At 41.2% G+C, this 24544-nt stretch overlaps 1 protein-coding gene across 1 annotated transcript in view; it reads left to right on the top strand.

Annotated features, from left to right (window-relative positions):
• Positions 1-24544, top strand: part of LOC108932684 (CUB and sushi domain-containing protein 1) — a 389881-nt gene that overhangs the window by 316781 nt on the left and 48556 nt on the right. The window contains exons 30-36 of the mRNA XM_029251436.1: positions 2622-2816; positions 14261-14377; positions 15470-15583; positions 16786-16881; positions 19441-19644; positions 21095-21219; positions 21861-21957. Coding sequence (XP_029107269.1) covers positions 2622-2816; positions 14261-14377; positions 15470-15583; positions 16786-16881; positions 19441-19644; positions 21095-21219; positions 21861-21957 — 948 coding nt within the window. The remainder of the gene's footprint in view (positions 1-2621; positions 2817-14260; positions 14378-15469; positions 15584-16785; positions 16882-19440; positions 19645-21094; positions 21220-21860; positions 21958-24544) is intronic.

Genomic DNA, 24544 nt, shown 5'->3' with positions numbered 1-24544 from the left:
TTAATAGATTTTTCTTCTTTTATCAATTTTGTAAAATTTCTGCTTGTTTCATGCAAAACTGACCTGCGCATCCATGCCCACCGTGTAGACATTAGGCAGCAAAATGCAGTCGAATAAAATAGAAGGTGAACCTACCTTAATGCAAATGTCTTCCACAGTGTTTACAGTTCATGTCTGGTGTTCTTGAGTGATGAGGAACAAAATGAATAATCGTGCAACTGTTTATGGGATGAATTGGTCAACAATAGGCACTGAATAGAAGTTTGTCAAGACATAAATCCAAGATGTTAATTCCATTAATTTTAAAATAATTTCATTTTAATATAGCTCAAAGTTTTTTAATTAATTAATTAATTAAACTTGTGGATAAAATTACTTCGGAAAATTTAATACGTGTTCAGCGTTTATGAAGGAAAAATTACTGGAGGAACGGCTGATGAAGGCCTTTGGCCAAAACAAATCTATGTCTCAATTTCACATTCATGTCAATATTTTGCTATGTATTAAATGCAGAGTGTTGTCCTTGAATGAATTATTCGAAATCTATACTACCATGTCTTGACTGCATGTGACTTAATGGTAAAAGTCACTTTGGACCTACAAACAAAAAGAACTCTATTTCCATTTGATTTCTATGGAAATGATGAGGTGCGCAAGTCTACATCAAATTGAAAATTACAGTGGAACTGAGCAGTACAGATGATAACATTTATGCTTCAGAAGGAACTGAAACGATGACATGATACTGTCTCAAGATAACTAGCAAAATTAATGCAGCTGGAATCTTTCAATTCATATAGTAGCACTTTCCTAGGTCAAGGTTTATATTCCAATATGAAAGGAGAGGAAGGTTAACAATGTCTATGACAATAACAGAATTTTTTCAGACATAAAGTTTATACCAAAGGTAGATAACAGTAAAATTTAAAGCCGTGTGAAAAATTGCTAATTGAGATCCAAGATTATTTGAGCAGCAGACTTTTTTCACATTGGATATCTTTGAAGTACGCCATTCACTGTGTCTTTTGGAACCATACGGATTAAAGTGTGTGTTCAAAAAAAAAAAAAAAAAGCAAAAATAACCATTTTCGTGTGCTGAAACCTAATCCGCTTGGCAGAAAGTCCACTGATCTATTGATCCAAGAGGCTTCTCCATGTAAATTGCTATAGAGGCTGTGATACTATGAGGTGGCATTTCTGAGGTTCCAAAATTTGATTCACACTTGCTGCACTGTTTCCTAAGCCCTGCACAGAGTAACATTCCACCAGTGGAATGGAATTGCACACACATGGCAGCATATGATCAAGATACAAACCGAAGGACACGACTGTGTCTGAAGCGTGCCGCTGGGAGTCAAGCAGAACTTCCGATTATGTAACATACCCACTGTCTAGCTTTGGGATTGGCTAAGGGGTTGAAATAGAAACCAGGCTGGATTAGGCATTAAGACAGCAGTAAATTGGACTCTTATCTGAATCAACTTCAGAAAAACAGCAATGGGCTGTGATGAAAAATCCAAGCTGATTGGTTGAATGTAGGTTTGTTTGCTGGAAAATAATATCCCATCACGTCAGCGGCCAGAGGGAGGGAGCAATTCCGCTCAGGTCAGTATGGGTCTGCCATGCCATTTACCTTACAACTGTCACTGCGCTGTAGTCTGAACAGTTTTCCATCTGTGACCATGTTACTGGGGTGTTCCACAGTATTGCAGATATGACCTCAGTAATTACTGTTTCATACTTACACATATAATAATCCTTATAAAGTTACATTTATTTGACATCAATCCAAAATCTTTGCCACATTTTACTGTTGGATATGTAGTTCATGATAAGTAGAGATAATTTTTGTCAACTTCATATATACACATAAAGAACAGATATATTTCAGTCCGCTGAGATATCTCTCTCTGGTGAATTGCTGGTAAATTCTTCAGCACTGTGACACTTTCAAAAAGCATGTGTATGCAGACACGCACACAGACACGCAGAGGCTCCCAGAAGTCCCTGAAGCAAAGGCAGGAAAAGTGGCCTGTTAACTGTCAGCGTGTTTGGCAGACTCTACATGCATCAGCCCCGGAGCCGTTCCCCGACCGTCCTTTTCCGGCTGTCGGCTGCCAGAAGGGCAGCGGTGGTGTCCGCCGGCAGCCCCAGGCGTGGCTGCCCCCCCTTCCCACCCCCTCTGTTGCCTTTGACTAACGCTCCATGATCCGGAGTCTCTGACACCCTTTTCCCAGCAGCCATTGTGTTCTTCCCCCTGGGCTCAGGGCAACAAATCCGAGAATAGCTGGGTCCACTGAATGGAAATTCCCATTGTACGATGGCTTTCGCCATTGTTGGCCTTCCCAAATCCTGTCCAATCTACAAATGCCCTTTCAAGGTGTTGTTGTCTGGATTTTGTGTGTTTATAGGTATTTGTTACATTGAGCTTTGCTTCTTTTGTATTGCGTCTCTTTGGATTTGATATTTTCCATTTTCATCTAAAATGTTGAATCGAAAGCCCCATCCGTATGATCCTCCTGTCGAGCGGTATACGTACATTCATTTTAAAGTTATACTGTTAAACCATTCTGGGTGTTGATTTGAACTGCATACATATGTATTATCTCCCTCTGGTACAGAAAAGCCACGAGAAGCATGCTTCGATCCGGGAAACATAATGAACGGAACGCGTCTTGGAACAGACTTCAAACTGGGCTCTACAGCGACGTATCGCTGCGATTCTGGATACACGGCCGTCGGCCCGGCTACCATCACTTGCATTATCGGAGACGATGGAAAGCCAGCGTGGGACAAGAGTCTGCCCACATGTAAAGGTAAAGAACTTGAATCCCAACTTCTTCAGTTTTCAGTTGCTGTCATTTTGTTCCGATGGCGAAAATGACAAAATATAATGAATCCAAAGCCAACGCAGACAAGGAATGCTGACGATACCACAATTTAAGTAATGTCTGATTTATCCTGCAGGCATTTCTTCCAGCCTATAACTTTGGCTGGCAGGACACCTTTCTTTTCCAGTAATAGTGGGAAAATAAATAAATATATAAACAAATTAGCAAGGGTAATGGTTTCTACCTGAAGTTAATGGTGTCTCTGTACCATAAACCCTTAAAAGCAGCTACTTCCTGCTGCGTCGGCAGCCTTGAGAGACAGGGGCAAATTTGCCTCCCTGAATGATTCACTGTTATCAGTCATGCTGAGAATGTGGGGTGGTTTTTCACAGGGTCCTGAGTCCTCAGTCAGGCAGGAGACGGCGCCTGTTCAAGTGCTGCCCCTTAGAAAGTCACGGGTCAAGCTTTTCCTGGCAGACAGTGCCGGCCTTACAATCCTAGACACCAACAACCTCCAGTCATGGTGTGTGCTTGGCTGCCCGCCTGTCTGTATAACCACATAGATTGGGTCAGGGCTTCACAACCACTCTATCGCCACCCCTGAATTCACCTCGGTCCCACTGTTACGTACATCTCCTTCACCCCAACCAATCCCCAGCTTCTACATGGCCCCCGAGTCGCAACTGAACATCATCACTTCGATTCGGTTGCAATCTGTGCAACGGGTCGACAGCCGAGGTTCTTGGACATCATTCCTTCAATCCTCTAGTCCATTGTAATTTCCAGTACTTCTATGGTATTTGACATTTCACATATGCCCATAGCTGCAGGGTTAAAGTAATACACACTGGTGATTTGCCCAAGTCCTGCTTCCCAATGCACTGGGTAAAAATCAACATCATTATTTATTCATTGACTTTATTTTTGAGCACATGTAGTCAATGGACCAGTATGTATACCAATTTTGTTCGCATAAAGCAGTAGAATGTGCGTATCTCTAACTGAAAATTCTATATTGAAACATTCATGAAGTACGGTCCAACTGAGTGTCATGTCATGGTTATCCACTACAGTGTATCCAAACACTGTTGTGCAGTTTAAAATTGTGTTCTTTAGCTCTTATTTTTCAGAATTTGAGTTAACTTAATATTTTGGTGAGGGGCACGGTGGTGCAATGGGTTTGGCCAGGGCCTACTTTCCACTGGGTCTGGGGTTCGAGTCCTGCTTGGGATGCCTTGTGATGGACTGGCGTCCCACCTGAGGTGTGTCCCCTCCCCCCTCCAGCCTTGTGCCCTGCGTTTCCGCGTTTGGCTCCGGCTCACCGCAACCCTGCTCGGGACAAGCGGTTTCAGACAGTGTGTGTGTGAGCAAGATATTTTTGGTTACTTACATATCAGGGAATCCAAAATTCACTGTGTGATTAAGTTATATACAACTTGACCACAAACACTCTGTCTTGACATTAGTGCAATTTGATTTGATGTAGGCCTCAGTCTTGTGTTGTAAGTCAGCCTAATGACTTGATCTCTAAGTAAGCATGTATTTGGTTGACCCTTTCCCCTTATCCAACACATGAATCAGCTCCATTGCGGCTTGATGGCATTTTTGGCTTTCTGCCTCTAATATTTTACATTCTTTCTTAGAAAGAAACACTCAAAGACAAATGCCCCATTTTCATCATATTTATAAACACTTGTGTCAATATCAGATGTTCTGATGTCATTGCAATAAAGATATATTGTTCGGGAGTGTTACCGTATTGATATGTTTTATTGCAGTTGCTAGTTGCCAGTGTTTGCAATCAGTTTAGTTTGCAATTTAAAAAGGATGAAAAAACACAAGGGAATATCAGTTCATAAGCAATTTCTAGAAGAACAAGGACTTGGCAATCCAAGATCGTGGTTTTACTTGTTTTGAAAGGGTCTCTGGGCAGTTCATGCAAGGAAGGACGTGGATCCTAACTGTTGCCACCTGCATTTTATGATGTTTACACAGTTGTGTAAGGTCTGTGAAATAAGAGCACCATGGCTTTGGTTCCGATCAGCAACCCAGGAAGAAAGAACCTAACAAGCTGGATTGCTTAGCTGTGCTAATAATGATTATTTTTAACTTCATACCAACCTAACAAACAAAGGAGGGGCGACTCAAATTAGATTTGGGAGGTTTTACTGCAATGCCAGAATGAAGAAGAGCGCAGCGGGCACAATCTCCAATCACTCCAGCAGTCAGGGGAAGCCGAGCAAGCGTTCCCTTTTTTCATGCACCATTTTGTCATATTGTCTGTCAGTTCTGTTTATTTCCAAATCCCGATATCGCTTATTTATGCAGCTTTTGCAGAGGAATGTGGGCTCTGAGCAGCCGGCATGCATCCATTAAATAAAGGGAATTACGAAATTGTTTCCAATTGTTAGAAATCATCCTGTCAGGTTGAGCAGGGAGTGGAAATGGACCCATGGTTCCCTGGATACTTTTTTTTTGCTTTTTTTTCCCTGTTTGCTATCTTACAGTGATGACCAGACATGTGCCCTGCTCCTCAACAACATACATACAGAATCAAAAACAGAGGACATACATTTTTGACAGAGTCTGGCACCCTCATACATAACTCACATGCACGCGCGCACACACACACACACACACACACAGGACTGTGCATCAGAACACAAGCACGTCTGAACGGATAAGCAAACGAGCATCCGTTGCCCTAGTCACTGAGCAGAGTGCATGTTAACATGGGGACAGGCCAATCGATTAGAGGAATAAGAGGTGAAGTGATTGGCACCACCAAAGGACAGTAGTCCAGGAGAAGGTTTCTAACTCTTTTTGTTTTCCGTTTCACTCGGTCAGATCGAGGGTCGGGGGTGAAAACGAGTTAAATTGGCATAGCAACGGGAAAGGGATAAAGCAAACTTAGTTAAAGGCTGGGAGAGCCTGCGGGAAAGAAGCAGCATAAAAAACATCTGCCGTCATCTCCGAGGTCTCCTGAGTGACAGCCAGCCAGGGGGGTTGGGATCATGCCGAAGGGTGGGGAGGGGGGGTATTCAGATCAGTCGCAGTGAGATGAGGAAACTCGGTGTGAATTTTAAGCTTCTCTCCCCAACATCCCTCCTCTGACTGCACCGCAGCCACTGGGGGGATGCTTACTAAGTGTCGTTTGCCCGATGAAAGGAATCGTTATGTATTCTATAATGAATATTGGGGAAAGGTCGGAGGGAGGGAAATCATGGGGGAATTTGCCGGGGCTTAAAAACTCAAATTCCAAACCCTCCTCCCCCTTCACAGTGTGCCACCGTATAGAATTACGACCCCGAGAATCTTAGCTTTCACAGCTGAGTCGGTAGGCATGATCTAATATTGTTTACGTCGGGGGGCTGAAGAAGATGCACGCTGGCATCCAACAAGGAGGAGACAGGCAGTGGCCGGTTGGTATTTTACAAGCCTGTCATTCTGGCCCAGCTTCACCCCTTCAGAATACTGATGCACTCAAGGTACTTGCTGGAGCTTTTAGACAAAACTAATTAGAAAGGGGTGAGATCCCTTTAAATAATAAAGGATCTCCCCCCAACTCTCTGCCTCAATCGTCCAAACAGGTCTTTTTATTCGTTTCCATGGTAACTAAAAGACTGTCTCAGTGCTCTTGAATGAGGAATCCTCCTCGACTGTAAATAGAAGAGGGTGAGGACGAGAAGGGTGTGGGGTTGTGTGCGGGTGGGGCGGGGGGGCAGAAGCATGGTGGTATGGCGCCTCAGTGAGGAAACAATGGTGCATAACACTGCAGCCGATCAATATGAGACATGCAGATTCTGGGGTGTTGCTGTGCTGTCTTCTGTGTGTGTGTGTGTGTGTGTGTGCGTGTGTGTGTGTGTGTGTTGGCATGTGCGTGTGGCAGTGTAGACGCCACTCGAGCGTAGTTTCTCAGTGAACATGTGGAAGGGGCGCCATCTATAGCCCCCGAGGGTAGGAATCCCCCTCTTCTGGTGATCTCTAATGTGGTTTTCCACACTCCGTGTTCTCGGCTCACAGCTCCCCGGAACGGGGTGCGAGGGCCAGGTGGCGGACACATCTGTTGTGACGACGCTCATGAAAAGGAGAGGCACAGAGGGAGCTTAACGTCCAAATCTACTCACTCTAAGCACAGGAAGGCTGACAATATCGTCTGTTTATCTGTGCAGGATGCGCAGCTATTTCAGGTCCACAGCTGTCTATGATTGCATATAAAACCACCATTTATTGGAAAAATATGCTCTGCCAAATATTATGTGATCATTAAAAAAGAAGCAAATCAACTACCAAATTCATTTCAATGACATGTGATATGTTCATTTTTTGGTGTACCAGACAGTTGGGGAACCTGAACAAGACATTCCCATTGGAAGTATTCATGCTACAATTGCAGTTTTAGGCTCAACTACGATGCGGCATATTTCCCTTTCCTAACTCTTAACATAATTTTACATAAAACAATCTAACACTAAGAAAGGGCAGTCACCTCAGACCTTTAGAGGTCACTAAGATCATGGTAGTCAAAACAATATTCGAAATGCTCTTTCTGCTAAATGAATAAATGTAAATGTACTTTCAGTATCATGATGGGGGGAGGGGGGCATGGCATCACTGCCCTATCCAGGGCACATAATCACCGTGTGAGATGTATCTGGAAATATTTTAAGAAAGATGGCATATATTGCGGAATATACCACAGTATTACACATTTCCTATGGAATGTGCATGCCTTGTAGAGCAGGTAACATAACGTCTGAAGCTGTCAATCACAATCCGCACTCATGCTGTAGTACCCTTAAGCAAGTTACCTACTGTGAACTGCTCCAGTAGAAATTACCCAGCTGCATAAAAAGGTAGATTATAAATAGCTCAGTACAATGTAATTTTAAGTCACCTTTGACAAAGGCATATATATATGTGTGTGTATATGTCCCACAAATATTTTGATACCTCTCAGACATCTCTGCTTAAATAACTGACTTTCTATTGAATCAGTCCTTCCAACACTGAGATCTTCCGTCTCCTCACAGGACAATTTGCCTCTTGGGAATTCTCTCTCAAACTGGACAATTTGCTCATTTCAGCTGCTTCATCAGTTACGAGTCTGGGAGTAACAATCAGCTGAGGTCTCTGCTTCTCACATCACTTTGAATCCATAATGTGGTTCGTTAGATACCTCTGGTATGAAATTTTCAGGATCCATATTTATTTAATAACACGTTCTCCATAGCTTCTGGTCCAGGCCAAGGTGATATCCCACCCTCAACTCCTTCTTTTGCAGTGTTCTGACCTCTGCCATCAAGCCTCTCCAGCTGGTCTAGCAAACGAAGACATGAGTTGTGTTGGACTTAAAACATTTCAAGATTTCATTAAGCTTTCCCATGTGTCTCTCCATTAGCTTCCTGCAGCGGCCCATGTCAAGTTCACAACTTTTGTTATGACTTACAAGATTTTCACCCTTACCCCTACATGATCTGATCGCTCGTAAACCTCTGGCTGCATGGTGGTCTCATTCATGTAAGGTTCCAAGTCTGAAATTCTATATGTTTTTGAGTTTGGTTTCAAAGTGGTAGAATGAGCTCACCCTCTCCCTCAGAACTACTGAATGCCTTTCAGCATTCAAGAAAGGCCTCAACACACATCTCTTTCTGACTGACTTCTCTGATAACCTTCTCACAGCTTCATCAGTTTGCATCACACCACCTGTCACAGTCACCTTTATATTTCCTATCAGACTCAATTCCACAGGCAACTACTTTTATGCAGCAACAAAAACTGTGATATTGGACAAGCAACTTGTGTTTAATCACGTATCTACAATTCTTTCTCTGTTGTGAGCCGCACTTTAGTTTACTCTGTTTGTGATTTTCATGTACAACATGCACAGGCTGGGAAGGAGTATTTTAAGTGTTGAGTGCCAAGCCAAGGTGGAACGGAATCTTTGGACAATTGCAGTGGAACATTGTAATTCGGACCGTGATCACTTGAGTCTGTCCAGCAGTCAACTGCAGGAGCGCTTTAACAAAGCAGCAAATCAATGTCTTCCCACATAACAGGTTCATAACAATGTATTAAAGCAGAACACCCCTCGGTAGCAGCAAAGGGGGGTGCTGTCAGTGCCTCTTCGTCTGGGGGTAAGGAAAGTGCTCTCAAGTGCCAGAAGTGGTTGGGCAGTGTCAGGTGAAGAGGTGAGATGATACTGTTTAACATATAACAGGAGGCTGAGGGACCCAGAAGGGGGTCTTTCCAAGGAAAAGGCCAAAATTACAACATGTCCCTTCAAGTTTCACATCACCAAAGTCATCTCAGTATTAACATCATGAAGATAGTTGCTTGATGCGGATGCTGTCCGAATTTTTAATTGCAGACACTTTAGTCCAAGGTGACTTACAACGCTAGGTTTCTGTGCTGAGCTAATTACAATATTTCACTAGTTTATATGGTTTGGTGGTTATTATTGTTATTATTATTATCCATCCATCCATTCCAACAACCGCTTGTCCCAAGCGGGGTAGCGGTGAGCCGGAGCCTTCCCGGCAACGCAGGGCGCAAAGCTGAAGGGGGAGGGGACACACCCTGGACAGGATGTCAATCCGTTGTAAGGCAACCCAAGCAGGACTCTAAGCCCAGCCTGCCACACAGTAGGCACCGGCCAAATCTGCCGCACCACCCCCCCCCCTCCCCCTTATAATTCTTATTATTATTATTATTATTATTGTTGTTGTTGTTGTTAACTGGAACAATACAGGGTGAGCACTGTGATAAAGGATTCCACAGCAGAATCCTTCCTGCAGGTCCTTTCAGTCTCAAAACAGCAGCATTAACCACATTACTTGCTGTCCCATCTCATCCCTGTCCTTGTGTAAAAACCCCCTAAGTTTTTGGCACAAGCCCTTCTCAAATAACGTATCTTTGTGCAGTGTGCTTTACCAGTAAGACTGAATCTCATATCCAAATTTGAAAACTCAAACTTTTTAGAGTAAAATTAAAACCCTCATATGCACCCACGGCACAGGTGTTGTACACAAAAGCCCAACCTACTGTGCCATTGTGCTGCCAGTTTGCTTTACTTTTTCACTATTTAACTGACACTTTGATCCAAAGTGACTCTAACCATTAGGTGTGTAGACTATTTAGAGTGATTCATTTATTTATATGACAAGGTATTATTAATCGAACAAATTAGGATAATTACCATGGTTAGGATATCGGTAGTCCTCAGCTTATAGCATATGCAGCTTACGAAAACCCAAACTTATAACAATTGTTCTATTAAATAAATTATTTTTAAGTCCCACCATTTGACCATAATGTCTAATAACGACCAAGGCACCCATATATGTTGTTATTTTCATCTCAAGCTGTGTTTGGGTGTCTAGCAGTGGTTGTATTTTAAGAAAACATTTTGTCTGCAATCCCTTCAAGTTACTTTTTATTTAAAAGGACTAGCAAGGAAGAAAAGTGAGGAAATGAGGGGATTTGAAAATTATAAGAAAATTAACTTTCGCGGCTGTTCAAACACAACCTTGTCGTTAGCCAAAGACCACTTTTATTATAGGGACAGGGATTTTGAACTAGGTCCTTCAGTTGAAGCAACCACACAACCTTGGTTTTGGTAACTGAACCTTCAGTCTTCCAATCCTCAGTGTTGCTGACTGCTGTCTTTCACAGTGCAGTGTTTGCTCTGCAAGATCAGCGCAACGCCCTTTGTAGCCACTATTGTGTGTACTTTAATATAGTTGGATAAAGCACTGACTCTGAGGGCTGTGAGGGTAGACTTCTCTAGGCAAAACAAATGTATTTCCAGCATTCCACATATTCACTGAATTGCAGGATGGGCTGTTGCGAGACAGCAATTACAGGAGAGCAACCTAATACATATGCCATCATCAGCCATGTCTTTAATGGGTTGCCATTGCACCAGTCTGAAAGGCTGCAGGATGTATACCTGGATGGAATAAACGTGGCCATGTCCTGGATAACATGATAACACTAATGTCAGGGAAATGCAGTGAAGCATAAAGGAAAGCTCGTATAAATGACAGCGGTGCCATGTAAAAATAATTTTATGGCCTGTGACATTTTGTCATGGATAAATCTCACCTTACAGCAGCTGTCGTTTGCAAGACAAAGACGGCGGTCTTCAACGTCATACATTCGGCATCACGTAATCCCTGAATACTGTTGACCTCTAACCCTTTGAAAGTTCACATAAATGTTGTCAATACCTTAGAAAATAGGAAACATCCCGTGAACAAATGTTTTTGAGCATATTGTAATGCAGCTTTAATATGTACTAATAACACTGATGGAAATCTTTCATTTTCCAATAATTGATTTCATATGTGTTTTTTGCACATTGAAGTTGGCAATCTAGAAAATTGACTTGCGACTGTGTGACTCTGTCCAGCGTGAAACTACTGTGAGCTCCACTCCGACAATGAAGATGGATCAAAAGATTCAGATGGTAAATTTTCTGCCTCTCGGAAGTGCTGGATGTCTCCGATACCTGGATATCCGTTGGTGCTCGGGTGTGAAATTTTTAGTTTCAGGGCACAGGTGGAGCTTTTGCTGTAGCTCTGAAGCTTTCTTTTTCGTGGCAGGAGAGAGAGGCAAAGGTGATGTGATCAAAGGGTGGGAAGGGGGTTTGATATGCAGAGGACAGTGAGCTGGTACCCCACCCCTCCCCACACCGTGGCTTACATGGAAGGTGAACCATTGTAGGCAGATGAAGGAGCAGACCCTAGGGGAACTGCCCCCCCGAGAGGCCTTGCACGCTAAAGAAGCGGCAGAGATCTCATGGAAGATCACTTGAAAGAGGCTGGATCACAGAGAGAAAACCAAGCAACCTGGAGATGGGAGTTCTCTGAAGGTCGAGTGTAGGAGTGGCGCAGGCGCTAAAGGCGAATGAGATGAAAGGGGTTAAACCAGGATGGACCTTCATGAGGTCACAAGGCCCCATAAAAACACACTGTTCTGCATAACTGTGATGCGACTGAAAGCACCTGTGATCTTCTTGAGTGATCTGTAGTCATTGTTCTTAAATCACCCTGGTCAAGGACATAAGGTGTTTGTGTGGACTGTTGACTTTGACTGATCTTCTCCACAGCACTCAGCTGTCATTGACCGTTGAACTTTTTCATCTTTGTGGGGAAACTTTCACTTGGCTGTTCGACCTCTGTGCCCTCTGTGTTTTGCTTATATAACAGCCTGTGGAAAGTAGAATAATATGCTCTGAGGAAAGTGCTAGTTTCATGAATAGCCTACATCCTTTAGAGAATGTTTGTAGAGTTTAGAGATGCTTCAGTGTTTAGATTTAATACAAAATGAGTTAAAAAATGGTCACCAACTTAACCCAACATTAAACTCCAGACCTTTAAAATGAGAATGCTTCCAAAAATAATGCTCTTAATTAATAAACTTCCTACAAAACTTATTAACCATCCATCATCAACAACCGCTTCTCCTGAGGGGGGTTGTGGCGGGTTTGGGGTTCGAGTTCTGCTTGGGGTGTCTTGTGACAGACTGGCATCCCATCCTGGGTGTGTCCCCTCCAGCCTTGCACCATGTGTTGCTGAGTTAGGCTCCGGTTTGTCATGACCCCGCTTGGAACAAGCGGTCTCAGACAGTCTGTGTATGTGTGTGTGTGTGTGTGTGTGTGTGTGTGTGTGTGTACTTTCTTTCTTTAACTACACACAAAACCCTTACTGTAGTACTGTACTTTTTGCAAAAGGAAGGTTTGGAAATCTAAAATATGCTCTTTCCCATTGACAGTAATGCAGATGTGATAAATGATCGCATAAATAATAATTTAATAATTTGCAGAAGTGGCAAATCAATATGTTTTGCCACTGATTAATGTGTATTCCCTGGACTACTACAGACTCAGTGTGATTCAAAAAAGGGAAAGCAAAACATTGTCAGAAAGTAATACATGTTACAGTCTAGCGTAATAGTGGAGTGAAAGCATTTTAAAAACTTGCACAAATATAGTAGATAACAGGTAAGGTGTATGTATAAAGCAGGTAGCATTTTGGTTAGAGCTGGTTCTTTGTAATCAAAGGACTTGGGTTTGAATCCAGTCAGCTCCTTTCGTACCCTCCATCAAAGAACTGAACTGATGCAGTAAAAGTTTCCCAGCTCTGTGAATGAGTAAATAGTTATAAGTATCTTAGTCTACAAACCTGATATTGTTAAGTCGGCCTGTAGAAAATTTTAAATGAATATCTGGCACAGAATGGCGTGACAGGTTCAGGGAGTAACTAAGCAGGGAATGAAGGTGAGTGGGTTTACATGCGGTTACACCATCCCCCAAATAATCTGTTATGAAAGAGTAGCCAACACCAAAAAAGCAAAGCATGCGTGGCACAGCAAGTAAAGCTGCTGTCTCATAGTGTCTGGGTGGTGTGGGAGAATATGGGTTTGATCCCCACTCAGTCTGTGTGGAGTTTGTATGTTCTGTCTGTGTGGGTTTCCTCTGGGTGCTCTGGTTTCCTCCCACAGTCCAAAGATATGCTGTTCAGGTTCCCCTGTAGTGTGTGAGTGACAGAGAGAGTGTGTGTTCCACTGATGTATGGATGATTGACTTATTGTAAGTAGTGTATCCAGCAGTGTAAATCACCATGGTGAATAAGGTGTGTGGGCTGATAACACTACGTAGAGTTCATTGGAAGTTGCTTTGGAAAAAAAGTGTCTGCTAAAAATGTAATGTGAATTACTTTTCAGCAAAAAAAAAAAAAAAACACCCACAAAGATTTTAAGACTAATTTAAGTAAAGGACATAAAGCAACACAGAACAGTCTCAAATTCTCTCTGACTAAAATTCAAACATCTGAGAAGTTTCCAAAGTTACCTTTCACTCGGACTTGGAAGTCTTTTCCAAGGCCACTTTGTCTTCTCCCAGAAGGAAAACGAGAATATCTCAGCAGTGTTTATTTTAAAGTCTTGATTGTTCATGCAACTCTTGATTCTTTGTTTCCTCCTAACAAACCCACACCAGATGTGGCTGGGAGTCCAGGTGGGGAGTGGGTGGGCTCCTGCCTGCAACATAATAATATTCTCTTTTCTTATATGTGGGGCTGGACTTCAAAAGTGACTGTAGAGTGAATTCATTTTTCATCGTACTGAAATCTGTCCCCCTCACCGCTCCCAACATCTGCACCTGCTTCCGATTTGTACACTTCAGCGTTATGTCTTTTCAGAGAAGAGGAAAGACAGCTAGTGTCTGTGCTCTTTTCCTCAGATTGCCCCCGGCTGCACTGTCAATCAATCTTCAGTCCGGCTGTATTTAGTACAGTACACTTTTACTGTCTCTAGGGCGGTTACAGGTGTTTTCCAGACAGAGTGAAAGACCAAAGATGACTGTGAAGAAAGGAGATGGTGGAACTTGAGTGTGACACAGTCGGTGTTTTTGTGTGTGCTTTCAGCACCTTGCGGAGGGCAGTACAGTGGACTGGAAGGAGTCGTGCTGTCTCCCAATTACCCCCATAACTACACTGCCGGGCAGACCTGCTCTTATTCCATCACGGTCTCCAAGGAATTTGGTAAGGGTTAAATTCAAATATTCCATTTTTTTTTTTTTTTCTTCTGCAGAAGCAGCACTGCTGTACATGTAAAAACAGAAAATGCCCACAGAGGACATTAGAATAATGCATGAATTTATATGGATTTAGTTTAAAGACTCAGTTTCATGATGATTTATACATCACAAAATTAAAATACCTTTAAAGCACACATATTTATTCAGCCCTCGTGTATCACAAACCCCAGTTCTCACTCTATATTTAACTGAGAACCTTATTCCCATTCCATAAGTCTGCACTGCAGTAAAAATCAAAAACATTTGATTGACAATTCAAAAACTTGCAAAATTACAAAAATACTGTGAATATTGTTCCATAGTGCAATTGCCTATTAAATAGAATGACTTGTTTTCTTGCGCTTAATAAATAAAATAATTAGATGACTTAACTGTTGTATGATTTCTGCTGCGTGTAGAAAAGCATGTAGACACATTTGATAGCTGTTCATTTTCTGTGCACTTTGTAAAGAAAGTTTTGTGTCTTAATATTTTGTTCGCCCCTCTTATCCTAAGGGCTTTTATGCTGTTGACCCTCGCGCATTAGGAGTGTAATAAGATAATATATCTATGTCAGCTCTCTTTGCCATGAGCAGAGCTGTAGACACCCTATTCATTTAACCATGGCATTGCGGTCTATTCAGACATTAGAATGCTATTGTAAAGTACTCATTTGTTTTTTAAAGAACTCAGAAAGTAACCGATGCAGCTTGTTTGTTGTATATAGGTAGCAGAGTGGTTAATATATAATTTTCTGAGATTATTTGCATTTGAAATGTTAGAGTGCATATAAGCATTTGTAGACAAGAAGTTCCAGTTATTCCATTAAAAAATCTAATTTGCACTAGCAAATATGATCATCGAGGGTAGTGTTTAATTTTGTAATCAATGAATTCCCACTCTGGGTAATTGTCTCTGTGAGTCAATGTGTTTTACAAATTGACATTAACGTGTCACATTTTTTGTATCCCTTCGTTTTATAATAGACACTACAATCTGACACGTATCCCTGTAGTGGAAATACTGAATGCATGTTGTTTTTCCCCTCCTTTTGTAGTGGTCTTTGGGCAATTTGCCTACTTTCAGACAGCAATGAACGACTCGGTAGAGCTGTTCGATGGGCCAAATGAGAACGCCAGGTTGCTCAGCTCCCTTGCTGGGTCTCATTCAGGTAATCTACACATTCAGTCTAAGGCTAGCCTTTCAAATCAAAGTATACCTGTACATAAATCCTCACTCCTTATCTACACAGACTTAGCCTAAACTGTAAACCAAAAGAGTCCATCCCTTTGTAGTATTTGAAAGGGGAAAATAAAAATGAAGACTTCATTTCCAGTAACTGCTTATCCAAAGAAGGGTCATAGTGGTTTATCCCAGAAGAATAGGACACAAGGCAGGGAATGCTACATGACAATTATGGACACCCACTTTCATTCACACAGGCACACCTTCTTTTATTTACACTTCACTATAAACACACATTTGAATTGTGGGAGGAAACCAGAGCACCTAGACAAACCCAGCAAGCACAGGGAGAGGTGGACAGAGACAGAGCTGAATTCTAACCTATGTGTACAGCCTAGGAATTGTGAGGGAGCAGTGATACCGTGCCATCTTTGGTAACTGCCAAACCATATGTACACATCCCAAAGTGTTCAACGATAGCCAAACAGTGATTTTTTTTGGCAGTGGTCCTCACAAATGTAAGTGCCTCTGACCCCCAATCTATGACAAAATTCAGAATTTCAACTCTGAACATCTACGTTTATTCCTTTTCATATGTTGATAGAACTCTTTTTTTTTTTTTGTCTGCATTATGATGGCCATTGTACATTACCGCACAAGCACTCACAAAGTACATATTATCTTGATCTGTCACAATCCGTCCAGTTCATAGATTGGTTGTCTCAGCAAAAGAAGGCTAATGTCGACTCTCAAGCTTTTTTTCAGAGATTAGTAAATGTGACTCTTTATTTACATTAGGTTTAAATCCTTTGCTCCAGAGTGGAGGGTGCTTATGCTATGTTATCAGTTTTAACATCAGCTCTCTCCTACTCAGCAACTATTCTATCAACCTCAGCAACTGGAATTCTTTTTTTCAGATTTCCTACTGAATAAAACTGTTTCAGTTGCAGTTTTCTGCGATGGTGGGTGTTCATATTATTAGTTGTAAATTGGCGAAAGAGTTGTTTTCCCTCTTCGAAAAGTAGGCAAGAGTAATTTTTTTCAGCAAGGAACATTGAAATAATGTGTTGATTTATGACACGTCTCAACATTACATGACTCTGTGATATGTGCAAACACATGCATGTGAGTGAAAATGCACATACATGTATGTATATACATTCTTACTTATCTACTATGTTATTGCAGGAGAGACGTTGCCATTAGCCACCTCAAACCAGATCATGTTAAGGTTCAGCGCTAAGAACGGTCCAACGGCCAAAGGGTTCCACTTCGTCTACCAAGGTATTGTATGGTATACCTATAAGTACACCAGCAGACAGCTGTTCCAAACAGGGTTGAGGGGAAACTCACCCATTGTCATTCAAGCCATGATCGCCAACTACCGAGTGCAGTCTGGATTCTCGGAGTCATCGCGTTTGCACACTTTGTGGGTCTTATCTTGCTTTTTCCCTCTGCTCTCTTGGTCACAAGGTGAGCGGGACGCTTCGAGGTTATCTTCTCAAACTCCCTATGCGTGAAAGGAGACTGGCCCTTTCTGTTTTCAGTGACCCGCAACAGAGTTCAGGTCTCAGACTGATAACATATGAAACATTGGTCAATGCCTGACCTAATGCATGCATAAGAAATTCATCATTGACGTCATAGTCTTCTAAGCCCTTCACAAATGTTTTAACCATGCTTTAAATTATTGGTGGTAATCTTATTAAAGTAATCATAGAATAAATAAAAAATTTTACTTCTCTGAGTAAATCAAATATATAAGGCATTTTAACCTAATAGCTGATTCTGCTCTGCCACCTTTCCACATGGCAGGCAAATACACAAAGGATGCTGTGTGCTATTCTTTAATCTCTAGGGCATGCGATAAAGTCCTACATAAACTGTAATGTGAGCAAAAAGCATAACTAGCTAAACTCATTATTTAGACATGAGAGATTCAGAGCGCAGCAAATTATTTATTTTATTTAGTCCACTTCCAAAAATAGAAAGTCTTTATTGTTTGCCCACTGTTCCCTAAGGTTTCCGGAGGAGAATATCACAGGCTCCATCTGATATCATGTCTGTGCATAAATCACAGGTGGGGGGTAAGGGTGGACTCCGATCACTTCACTCCTGCTGTGTAGCCATTACGCCAAAGTTATGCCAGTTCTAGGTGGCGCTCCACAGTGTTTCATCACGTATTGCAATGCCCTGGAAATCTCACTTTCACTAGTCCCCAGTGTATAATTGTGAGCAGCTCTGCTTTCTACCCTGACAAAACAGAATTTGCTGGCTTTACCTACCACTGCTTTTTTTTCTCTCTCTCACTCTCTCACTCCTTTCTGCTTAAGGTTTCCCTAGATGGCCGGTAGAGCGGATGGTTTCATTTTCACTTCCCTCCAGACTCACATATAAGCACACCTATGGACATATCTCTGCCTTTAAATGGTCTTGTAAATGAAATGTGTAGGTTATATGAACATTTAATGCCCGCTATTTCAAAATTTGCCTTAAAAATTGACAATCTAATTGGCCCCTTTCGTTCATGACTTTTCACACATGGTTACATGTCTACCTTCTAATGTTTATGTGCTCCTTTCAAAGTTTCTTTATTTTTTCCTCACAGCTGCTTTAAAATTTTATAAAGTGCCGATAGGGTTAATGAAAAAAGAAGTTAAATTAGATTGTTAGACAGAGGCATCCAAATGCTGATTAACAGTTCTGATGACCTTTTGATAAATCCCCGGATATTCCATTTTAAACAACGCAGGAAATGAAATCTCTGTGAAAAATATACCCAGGCTTCACAGTTTCGTTTGCTTCAAAGGGGTAGAGATTCATTTCAGAGTGCTCACATGACTTTATTCTGATGGATACAATGATTCTGCTTCATAATGTCAAGGAGAAGCTCAAAATGAAGTCTTGGGAATGCTGCAGTCACAGAGTCAATGATAAAACGTTAAATGTCACATGTGTTGAGGATACATAACCGGTAGTGTATGTCTGCTTTAATTCTCAGTGCATGTCAGTTCAATCATTTTATGAGCCTTGACACACCAAAAAAAAAAAAGAAATCCTTTCTCAGTCACACATAGTAAGCAAATAAATATGTTCATGAAATAAGTAAAGTAACACATACAGCAACAATAATTTGTAATGTTATGCAAATATTAACGTATTGTGGCTCTCTTTCATTTTTGTTCACTCTAAAGGACATTTCCTTTCATCTCCGAAGCTGTACATGCTACAGTGCTGAGTGTAGTTCACCTGACAAAGAATGTTCTATAGTTTTAAATGACACTACATGTTTGTGGGTGAGATCCCTGAAATGCAGCGCCTTGCAAAAGTGTTCAAACACCTTGAAAGTTATCAACATTGAATAGATTACAAATTATACTTGCACATATCTCCCACTTTTTGATCTTGTGGGAGCTTTTAAGTCTCTCGGGGTAAGCATGTATCAGCTTTGCACACCGTTCCTGCTACCTTTTGCTGTGGTAAATGGATATAAAATATCACACAGTCCCCAATGCACCCTACACTAAACCTGCAGTGAAGTATGGTGGTGGCAGTATCATGCTCTGGAGATCCCTTTCATCAGCAAATGTGGGATATTTTGTTAATACTGAAGGGAGAATTGATGCAGCAAAATGTAGGGAAATATTACAAGAGAACCTATTTCAATTTGCTAAGAAACTGAAGACTGGGAGAAAGTTCACCTTTCAGCAGGACAATCATCCCAAGCACAAGGTTAAATCAAAAACCCTTTTTATGGGGCTGAGGAGAATATAATAATAGAACATTAGTTTGAAAAACATGACACAAGAATAACCAATCATTATTACCTCATGGTCATTGCAGCTGTTCCACGCACCAGTGACACACAATGCAGCTCTGTACCCGAGCCAAGGTATGGGAGGCGGATTGGTTCCGAGTTCTCTGCTGGTTCCATCGTTCGATTCGAGTGCAACCCCGGCTACCTTCTCCAGGGTTCAAAGGCTATAAAGTGTCACGCAGTCCCCAATGCGCTGGCCCAGTGGAATGACAGTATACCCATCTGTATCGGTAAGTACTATCTAATTCAGTGACATCATACAAATCTGCTCATCAGTCTACTTTGGAATAAAGCGACACCTGTGCAAACATATGATAAACCCTGAAAGGGAAATAAAATGGCCTGATGGGGTATTTTAGAGATCATGAAGCTCAAGGTGTTGAGGAAATTAAGGAGGAGACTGGAGCTTTTTTAACTTTCTCAGCAGTTTTGTCAGGACTTAATACGCTCAGTAGATGAAGCTACTGGTATCACTCCCAGAGGCATTTCAAGTGCAGTAATACATGCCACTGCTACAGGCCCTATTCTAGAGCTATCTCTGACTGTGTGAGTTTAATCAAGCTTGGGTTTGTTTTCTGCATTGTCTGACATCCAGTAGTTGCTCTTTTCTGCTGCATCTCTGCCCAGGCCAGATAACTTGGGAGATGTTTTCCACTAATTCAGTTGAACCTTGATCGCAAACATTTTTTTTGTGAAACTTTCGCTTACAAGGGCAGCATGATTGTGCAGAATTGTTTAGGTACCTCACAGCTCCTGGACTGTGGGTTTAGACATGGGTTCAAATCTGGCTTAGTCTGTCTGAAGTTTGTGTGTTTTGCTTGTATTCACCTGGGTTTCCTCCGAGTTCTCTAGTTTTCTTCCACAGTCCAGAGACATGTGATTCAAATGAATTGGTACCATTATGTTCCCCTTACTGTGTTAGTGTGTATAAGTGAAGGTGTGTGTAGCTACCCTGAGATTGGTATCCCATCTATGAAGTGCCTTGCCTAGAATTAGGCCCAGTTGGTTCTGGGATAGGCTCTAGATTACCATGACCCTGAATTGGACAAACAATGATCAACAATGAGTGAGTGAGCTTTCCTTACAAATATTTACTTGTTGGTCACCTTGTGATTGTGTTTTAAGAGTGATGGTATAACATTTAATGCATATACTTATATAAGAAAAGAGCAACGCTGTAAGTGTTCTAGAAATTAGACAGTCTCTAACTGCTGATGCACATTAAGTATGTTTACACAGCATATTCAGTTGCATGTTTTAAGCTGCTTGACTAAGTTGGGCAGCATTCAGAATAGGCTAAATGTAAATGGAATAAAGTATTAACAGTCTTCTGTTCATTTGGGATTTTCAATGAGATTTTTGCAGAGAAATTATCTTTTTGAGTCATTTGTTCCCTTTCTGTCAGCCTGTGTTTAAATATTACATTATAAATGAATAACTGTCAGCAAAAATACATCCCAAACTATGTCACGGTAATGATTTCGAAGTGTTATTTTGCACAGCCTGTTAAATATTAATTTAATTTTTTACTCGCTTAAATCTGTGGTCACCATAACTTTTGAATGTAGCCCCCACCCCCTTCTCAGACAGACCAAAGGGAAAGGAAACTCCCTAGCTAAGGCTTGTCACGCCACACGCTTGGTGAGACTTTGATCCCCCCATCCTGCCGTGTTTCTGCAGTGCCCTGCAGCGGGAATCTGACGGAGAGGCGGGGTACCATCCTCTCCCCCGGCTTCCCCGAGCCCTATGGGAACAGCTTGAACTGCGTGTGGAGGATCTCCGTCACCGAGGGAGCCGGGATTCAGGCAAGAAGAGCTGTACCCGGACCAGCACGCATGACGCACTGCCCTAGAAAGGAAAACAATGGAAAAGTTGGCAAAGGAAGAGCTCAGAAATGTGTTGTTATTTTGCATTGTGATTTTAAGTCCACTGTAATACATCAATAAGGACCCTTTGAACCAGGGACTCATCGAAAGAGATGAAAATAATAGTTGCAGCCAGATTTCAATATCATACATTCACTTGCTAGATGGGAGGGGTTTTGTGAGTGATTTGCTGCCACGGTAGTTTTGTTTGCATGTTTTACAAACATTACTCTGGTTATGGCAGTTATCACATGCTAATGTAGTCAGCTGCAGATGAAAATCACTGCAGCAATATATCACATTGTTAATAAAGCTGGCTGAGAGAAAGGCTGTAATTTTTAGATTATATTATGCGATACTTAAAATGGATTTGGATGATGTATATTTAATTGAACTGAACTTAGTGTAAAGTTACATCAGACCTTCATGCCCTGTTGATGTTGTGGATAAGTAGCAGTGACTGTAATAATCGATAGTTTTGCACCCGAGCTATTATTGATGTGCTCGCATGATCAAGTTTCCATTCTTTCCACTGTTCATCATCAGTGTCAATATGTGATGTGGATGGATTTTCCTTTCAGATCCAAGTGATGAGCTTTGCCACCGAGCACAACTGGGACTCCTTGGAAATCTATGATGGTGGAGACATGACAGCCCCAAAGCTGGGAAGCTTTTCTGGTGGGACACATGAAATGGCATATTTCAGACCAGGCTCACATCATGCTCAAAATATAAAAAGTAAAATGACCTGAAACCATACAGACAAATCATGTGGTTTCACATCATGCAGATTGTGCATCTTAAGCCGCAGTATAGGTGGGGGCATTCAGTATAAAAGGAAAATGAGGCATGTATGTGTTACACTGAATATACCTCAAACTTATGAGTGAACTGATGTTGGCATTTGTTCAAACCTTACTTTGCACTGGTCGAAAGTTCTTTTTTGCACTGGACCAGTCCCAACACAGGCATGAGGGATTGACCTTTAGGGATCCCGTTTTCAGACAAATTGGCCTTCGCCACATTCCCATTAATGAAAGAAAAACCGTTCCCAGAATGCAACATCTATGTACCATTAAACACATGTCTCTAGTTACTAAATTGCTTTTTTTTTTTTTTTTTTTTTTTGCTGAAAAAGATTCCAGTGGATGTTATTTTTTGGAAAGAGTGTTGAAAATCAGCTTTGCAGTAAGAGGCTGTTTGGTCTCCCCAAATGAAACAAATTTATTCACTGCCAAGCGCAGTATGAATTTAGGGAAGTTTTTAACAATCCTACTTCATCCTCTTTAGGTGTCTTTAAACAGGGTTCCTGATTTTACTTTCCCAACTTTTAATAACTTTTACATCATTGTGTTGTCCTTTTGAATTATTTAAAATGATTCTTAAATGATATTTAAAATGCTTATGGTGTGAGTAGTTGGTAAAACCTATGATAAGTGCAGCAGGTGGTGTATTGGTTAGCACCATCATTTGCAGACAACGCACGATCATATTTATTCTGTTCCTGCTGTAGAACAAGATCAAGGTACGCACCATCAATTTAAAAAATACCCTGTTATATCAATGCATAAATCGAGTAGTGTAGTACAGTTTCTTTTTTTTTTTTTTTTTTTTTTTAAATCCTAGTATAAAAACTGTTTGTTGTTTTGGAGAAGAATTAAATATATAATGACAACAGTGCATTTTGTATGACAATGTGAGCAGTTCTGAGTGTTAAAATGGTGCACAGTGAGGGTGGAGCCTGAAATGGAGTGGACCTTTCTTCACAATCTGAAAGGACCTCATTATGAGCAATGTGCAGTTTTTGGATATACCTCTATTCAGTAAATTTCAGCATCTATTTAGGTGTTAACTTCTCAGCAAAAGCAGTAGTGACAGAGTCACACGGGGCACAGCCACACAGGGGTTGCAGAGCAGGGCATTTAACCTTTCCCACATCTCCCAAAACGAGGGCTTCACGGTTCTGCCAGAAGCAATACTTTCAAGGTTCTCGTAATGAACTTGGCTCCTGGCTTCACTACAGCGGCAAGGAGGCCTGCTGATAAAAGGTCAAAGACCCAGGGAGTCATATGTGGTTTAAGGCAAATTGTCTGTGGCGCTGTCTCACACCGTGCCGGCCGCAGGCGTTCACTTCAGCTTTGGGAGTCACGTTTCCCAGGAGGAGAGAGCGAAAACCTCTCTGATTCTGGCATAATGATAATAATACTAATACTAATAATAATAATAATAATAATAAGAAGAAGAAGAAGAAGGAGGAGGAGGAGGAGGAAGGCATTTAATTAACGTAACTCAAAAAGATCCTTTGAAAAATAATACAATGATTTTTTTTCTTATTAATAAAGGTAATTTGTCTGAAATTTCTATCTTAAATACAGACATTATTAATGTTTAAGAAAACAGATATTGCCCGGCAACTGAGATGTGTACCCCATACATTATTCTCTTGACATCCTAGCCCATTAGAATATCTGATTCCATCACTCCTCTTAGTTTCAGCTCCATTATTTTAATTCCCTATATTAAACTGTCAGATGTGCTTAGTGTCTTTGCTCCTTCTGACTCATATCATAAATCACACAGGCTTAATCACACTTAATAAAGTACCAGTTCAATTATAAGCAAGCAAACTGTTTCCTTTACTGGACAAATGAATACATGAGAACATATTTGGCCTCTTGTTTGCTGTTTAACAGGGTGGTTGGATACATGACATGCGACTAATGAAAAACATACGTTTTCACCTGAAAATATAGCTACAGTATATAATATGAGGTTGCTGTCTAGTTACACTTAGTTAATATATCATACATGTTTTCATGTTTTAAAGACATGATTAATGTCAAATTATTTCATATTTTCATTTATATGTACATATGAATCGATTCAGTAAAAGTTATTGTCTTAAAAACATGAGGAGCTGAAAAAGTTTTCCATCATAACAGAAAGTATAATTCAAACAACAACAGCAACAAACAACAACCACAATAATAATAATAATAATAATAATAATAATAATAATGTGATTTGTGGATCTTGGGTCTCTGTATAATAGAAAATAGAGCTCATGGAAGTCACTAATGGTGCAGTATTGTCTGAGGGTCATAGCATGGTGGTAGGGAGTTTAAGGTGTTCAAAATTTGCCAGATTCAGTCCTTTGCAGGGTGTGTAAATGCCCAACTCGGACATACCTGACAACCCACAGATATGCAGCAGATGTCGGTCTCAGTAATATAACCACCAGACCTGCGAGTAGCCGGACAGCGGA

This window comes from Scleropages formosus, chromosome 4, assembly GCF_900964775.1.
Source record: "Scleropages formosus chromosome 4, fSclFor1.1, whole genome shotgun sequence".
Taxonomy (NCBI): Eukaryota; Metazoa; Chordata; class Actinopteri; order Osteoglossiformes; family Osteoglossidae; genus Scleropages; species Scleropages formosus.
Note: the sequence above shows the minus strand (reverse complement) of the source record. Positions and strands in the feature narration are given on the sequence as shown.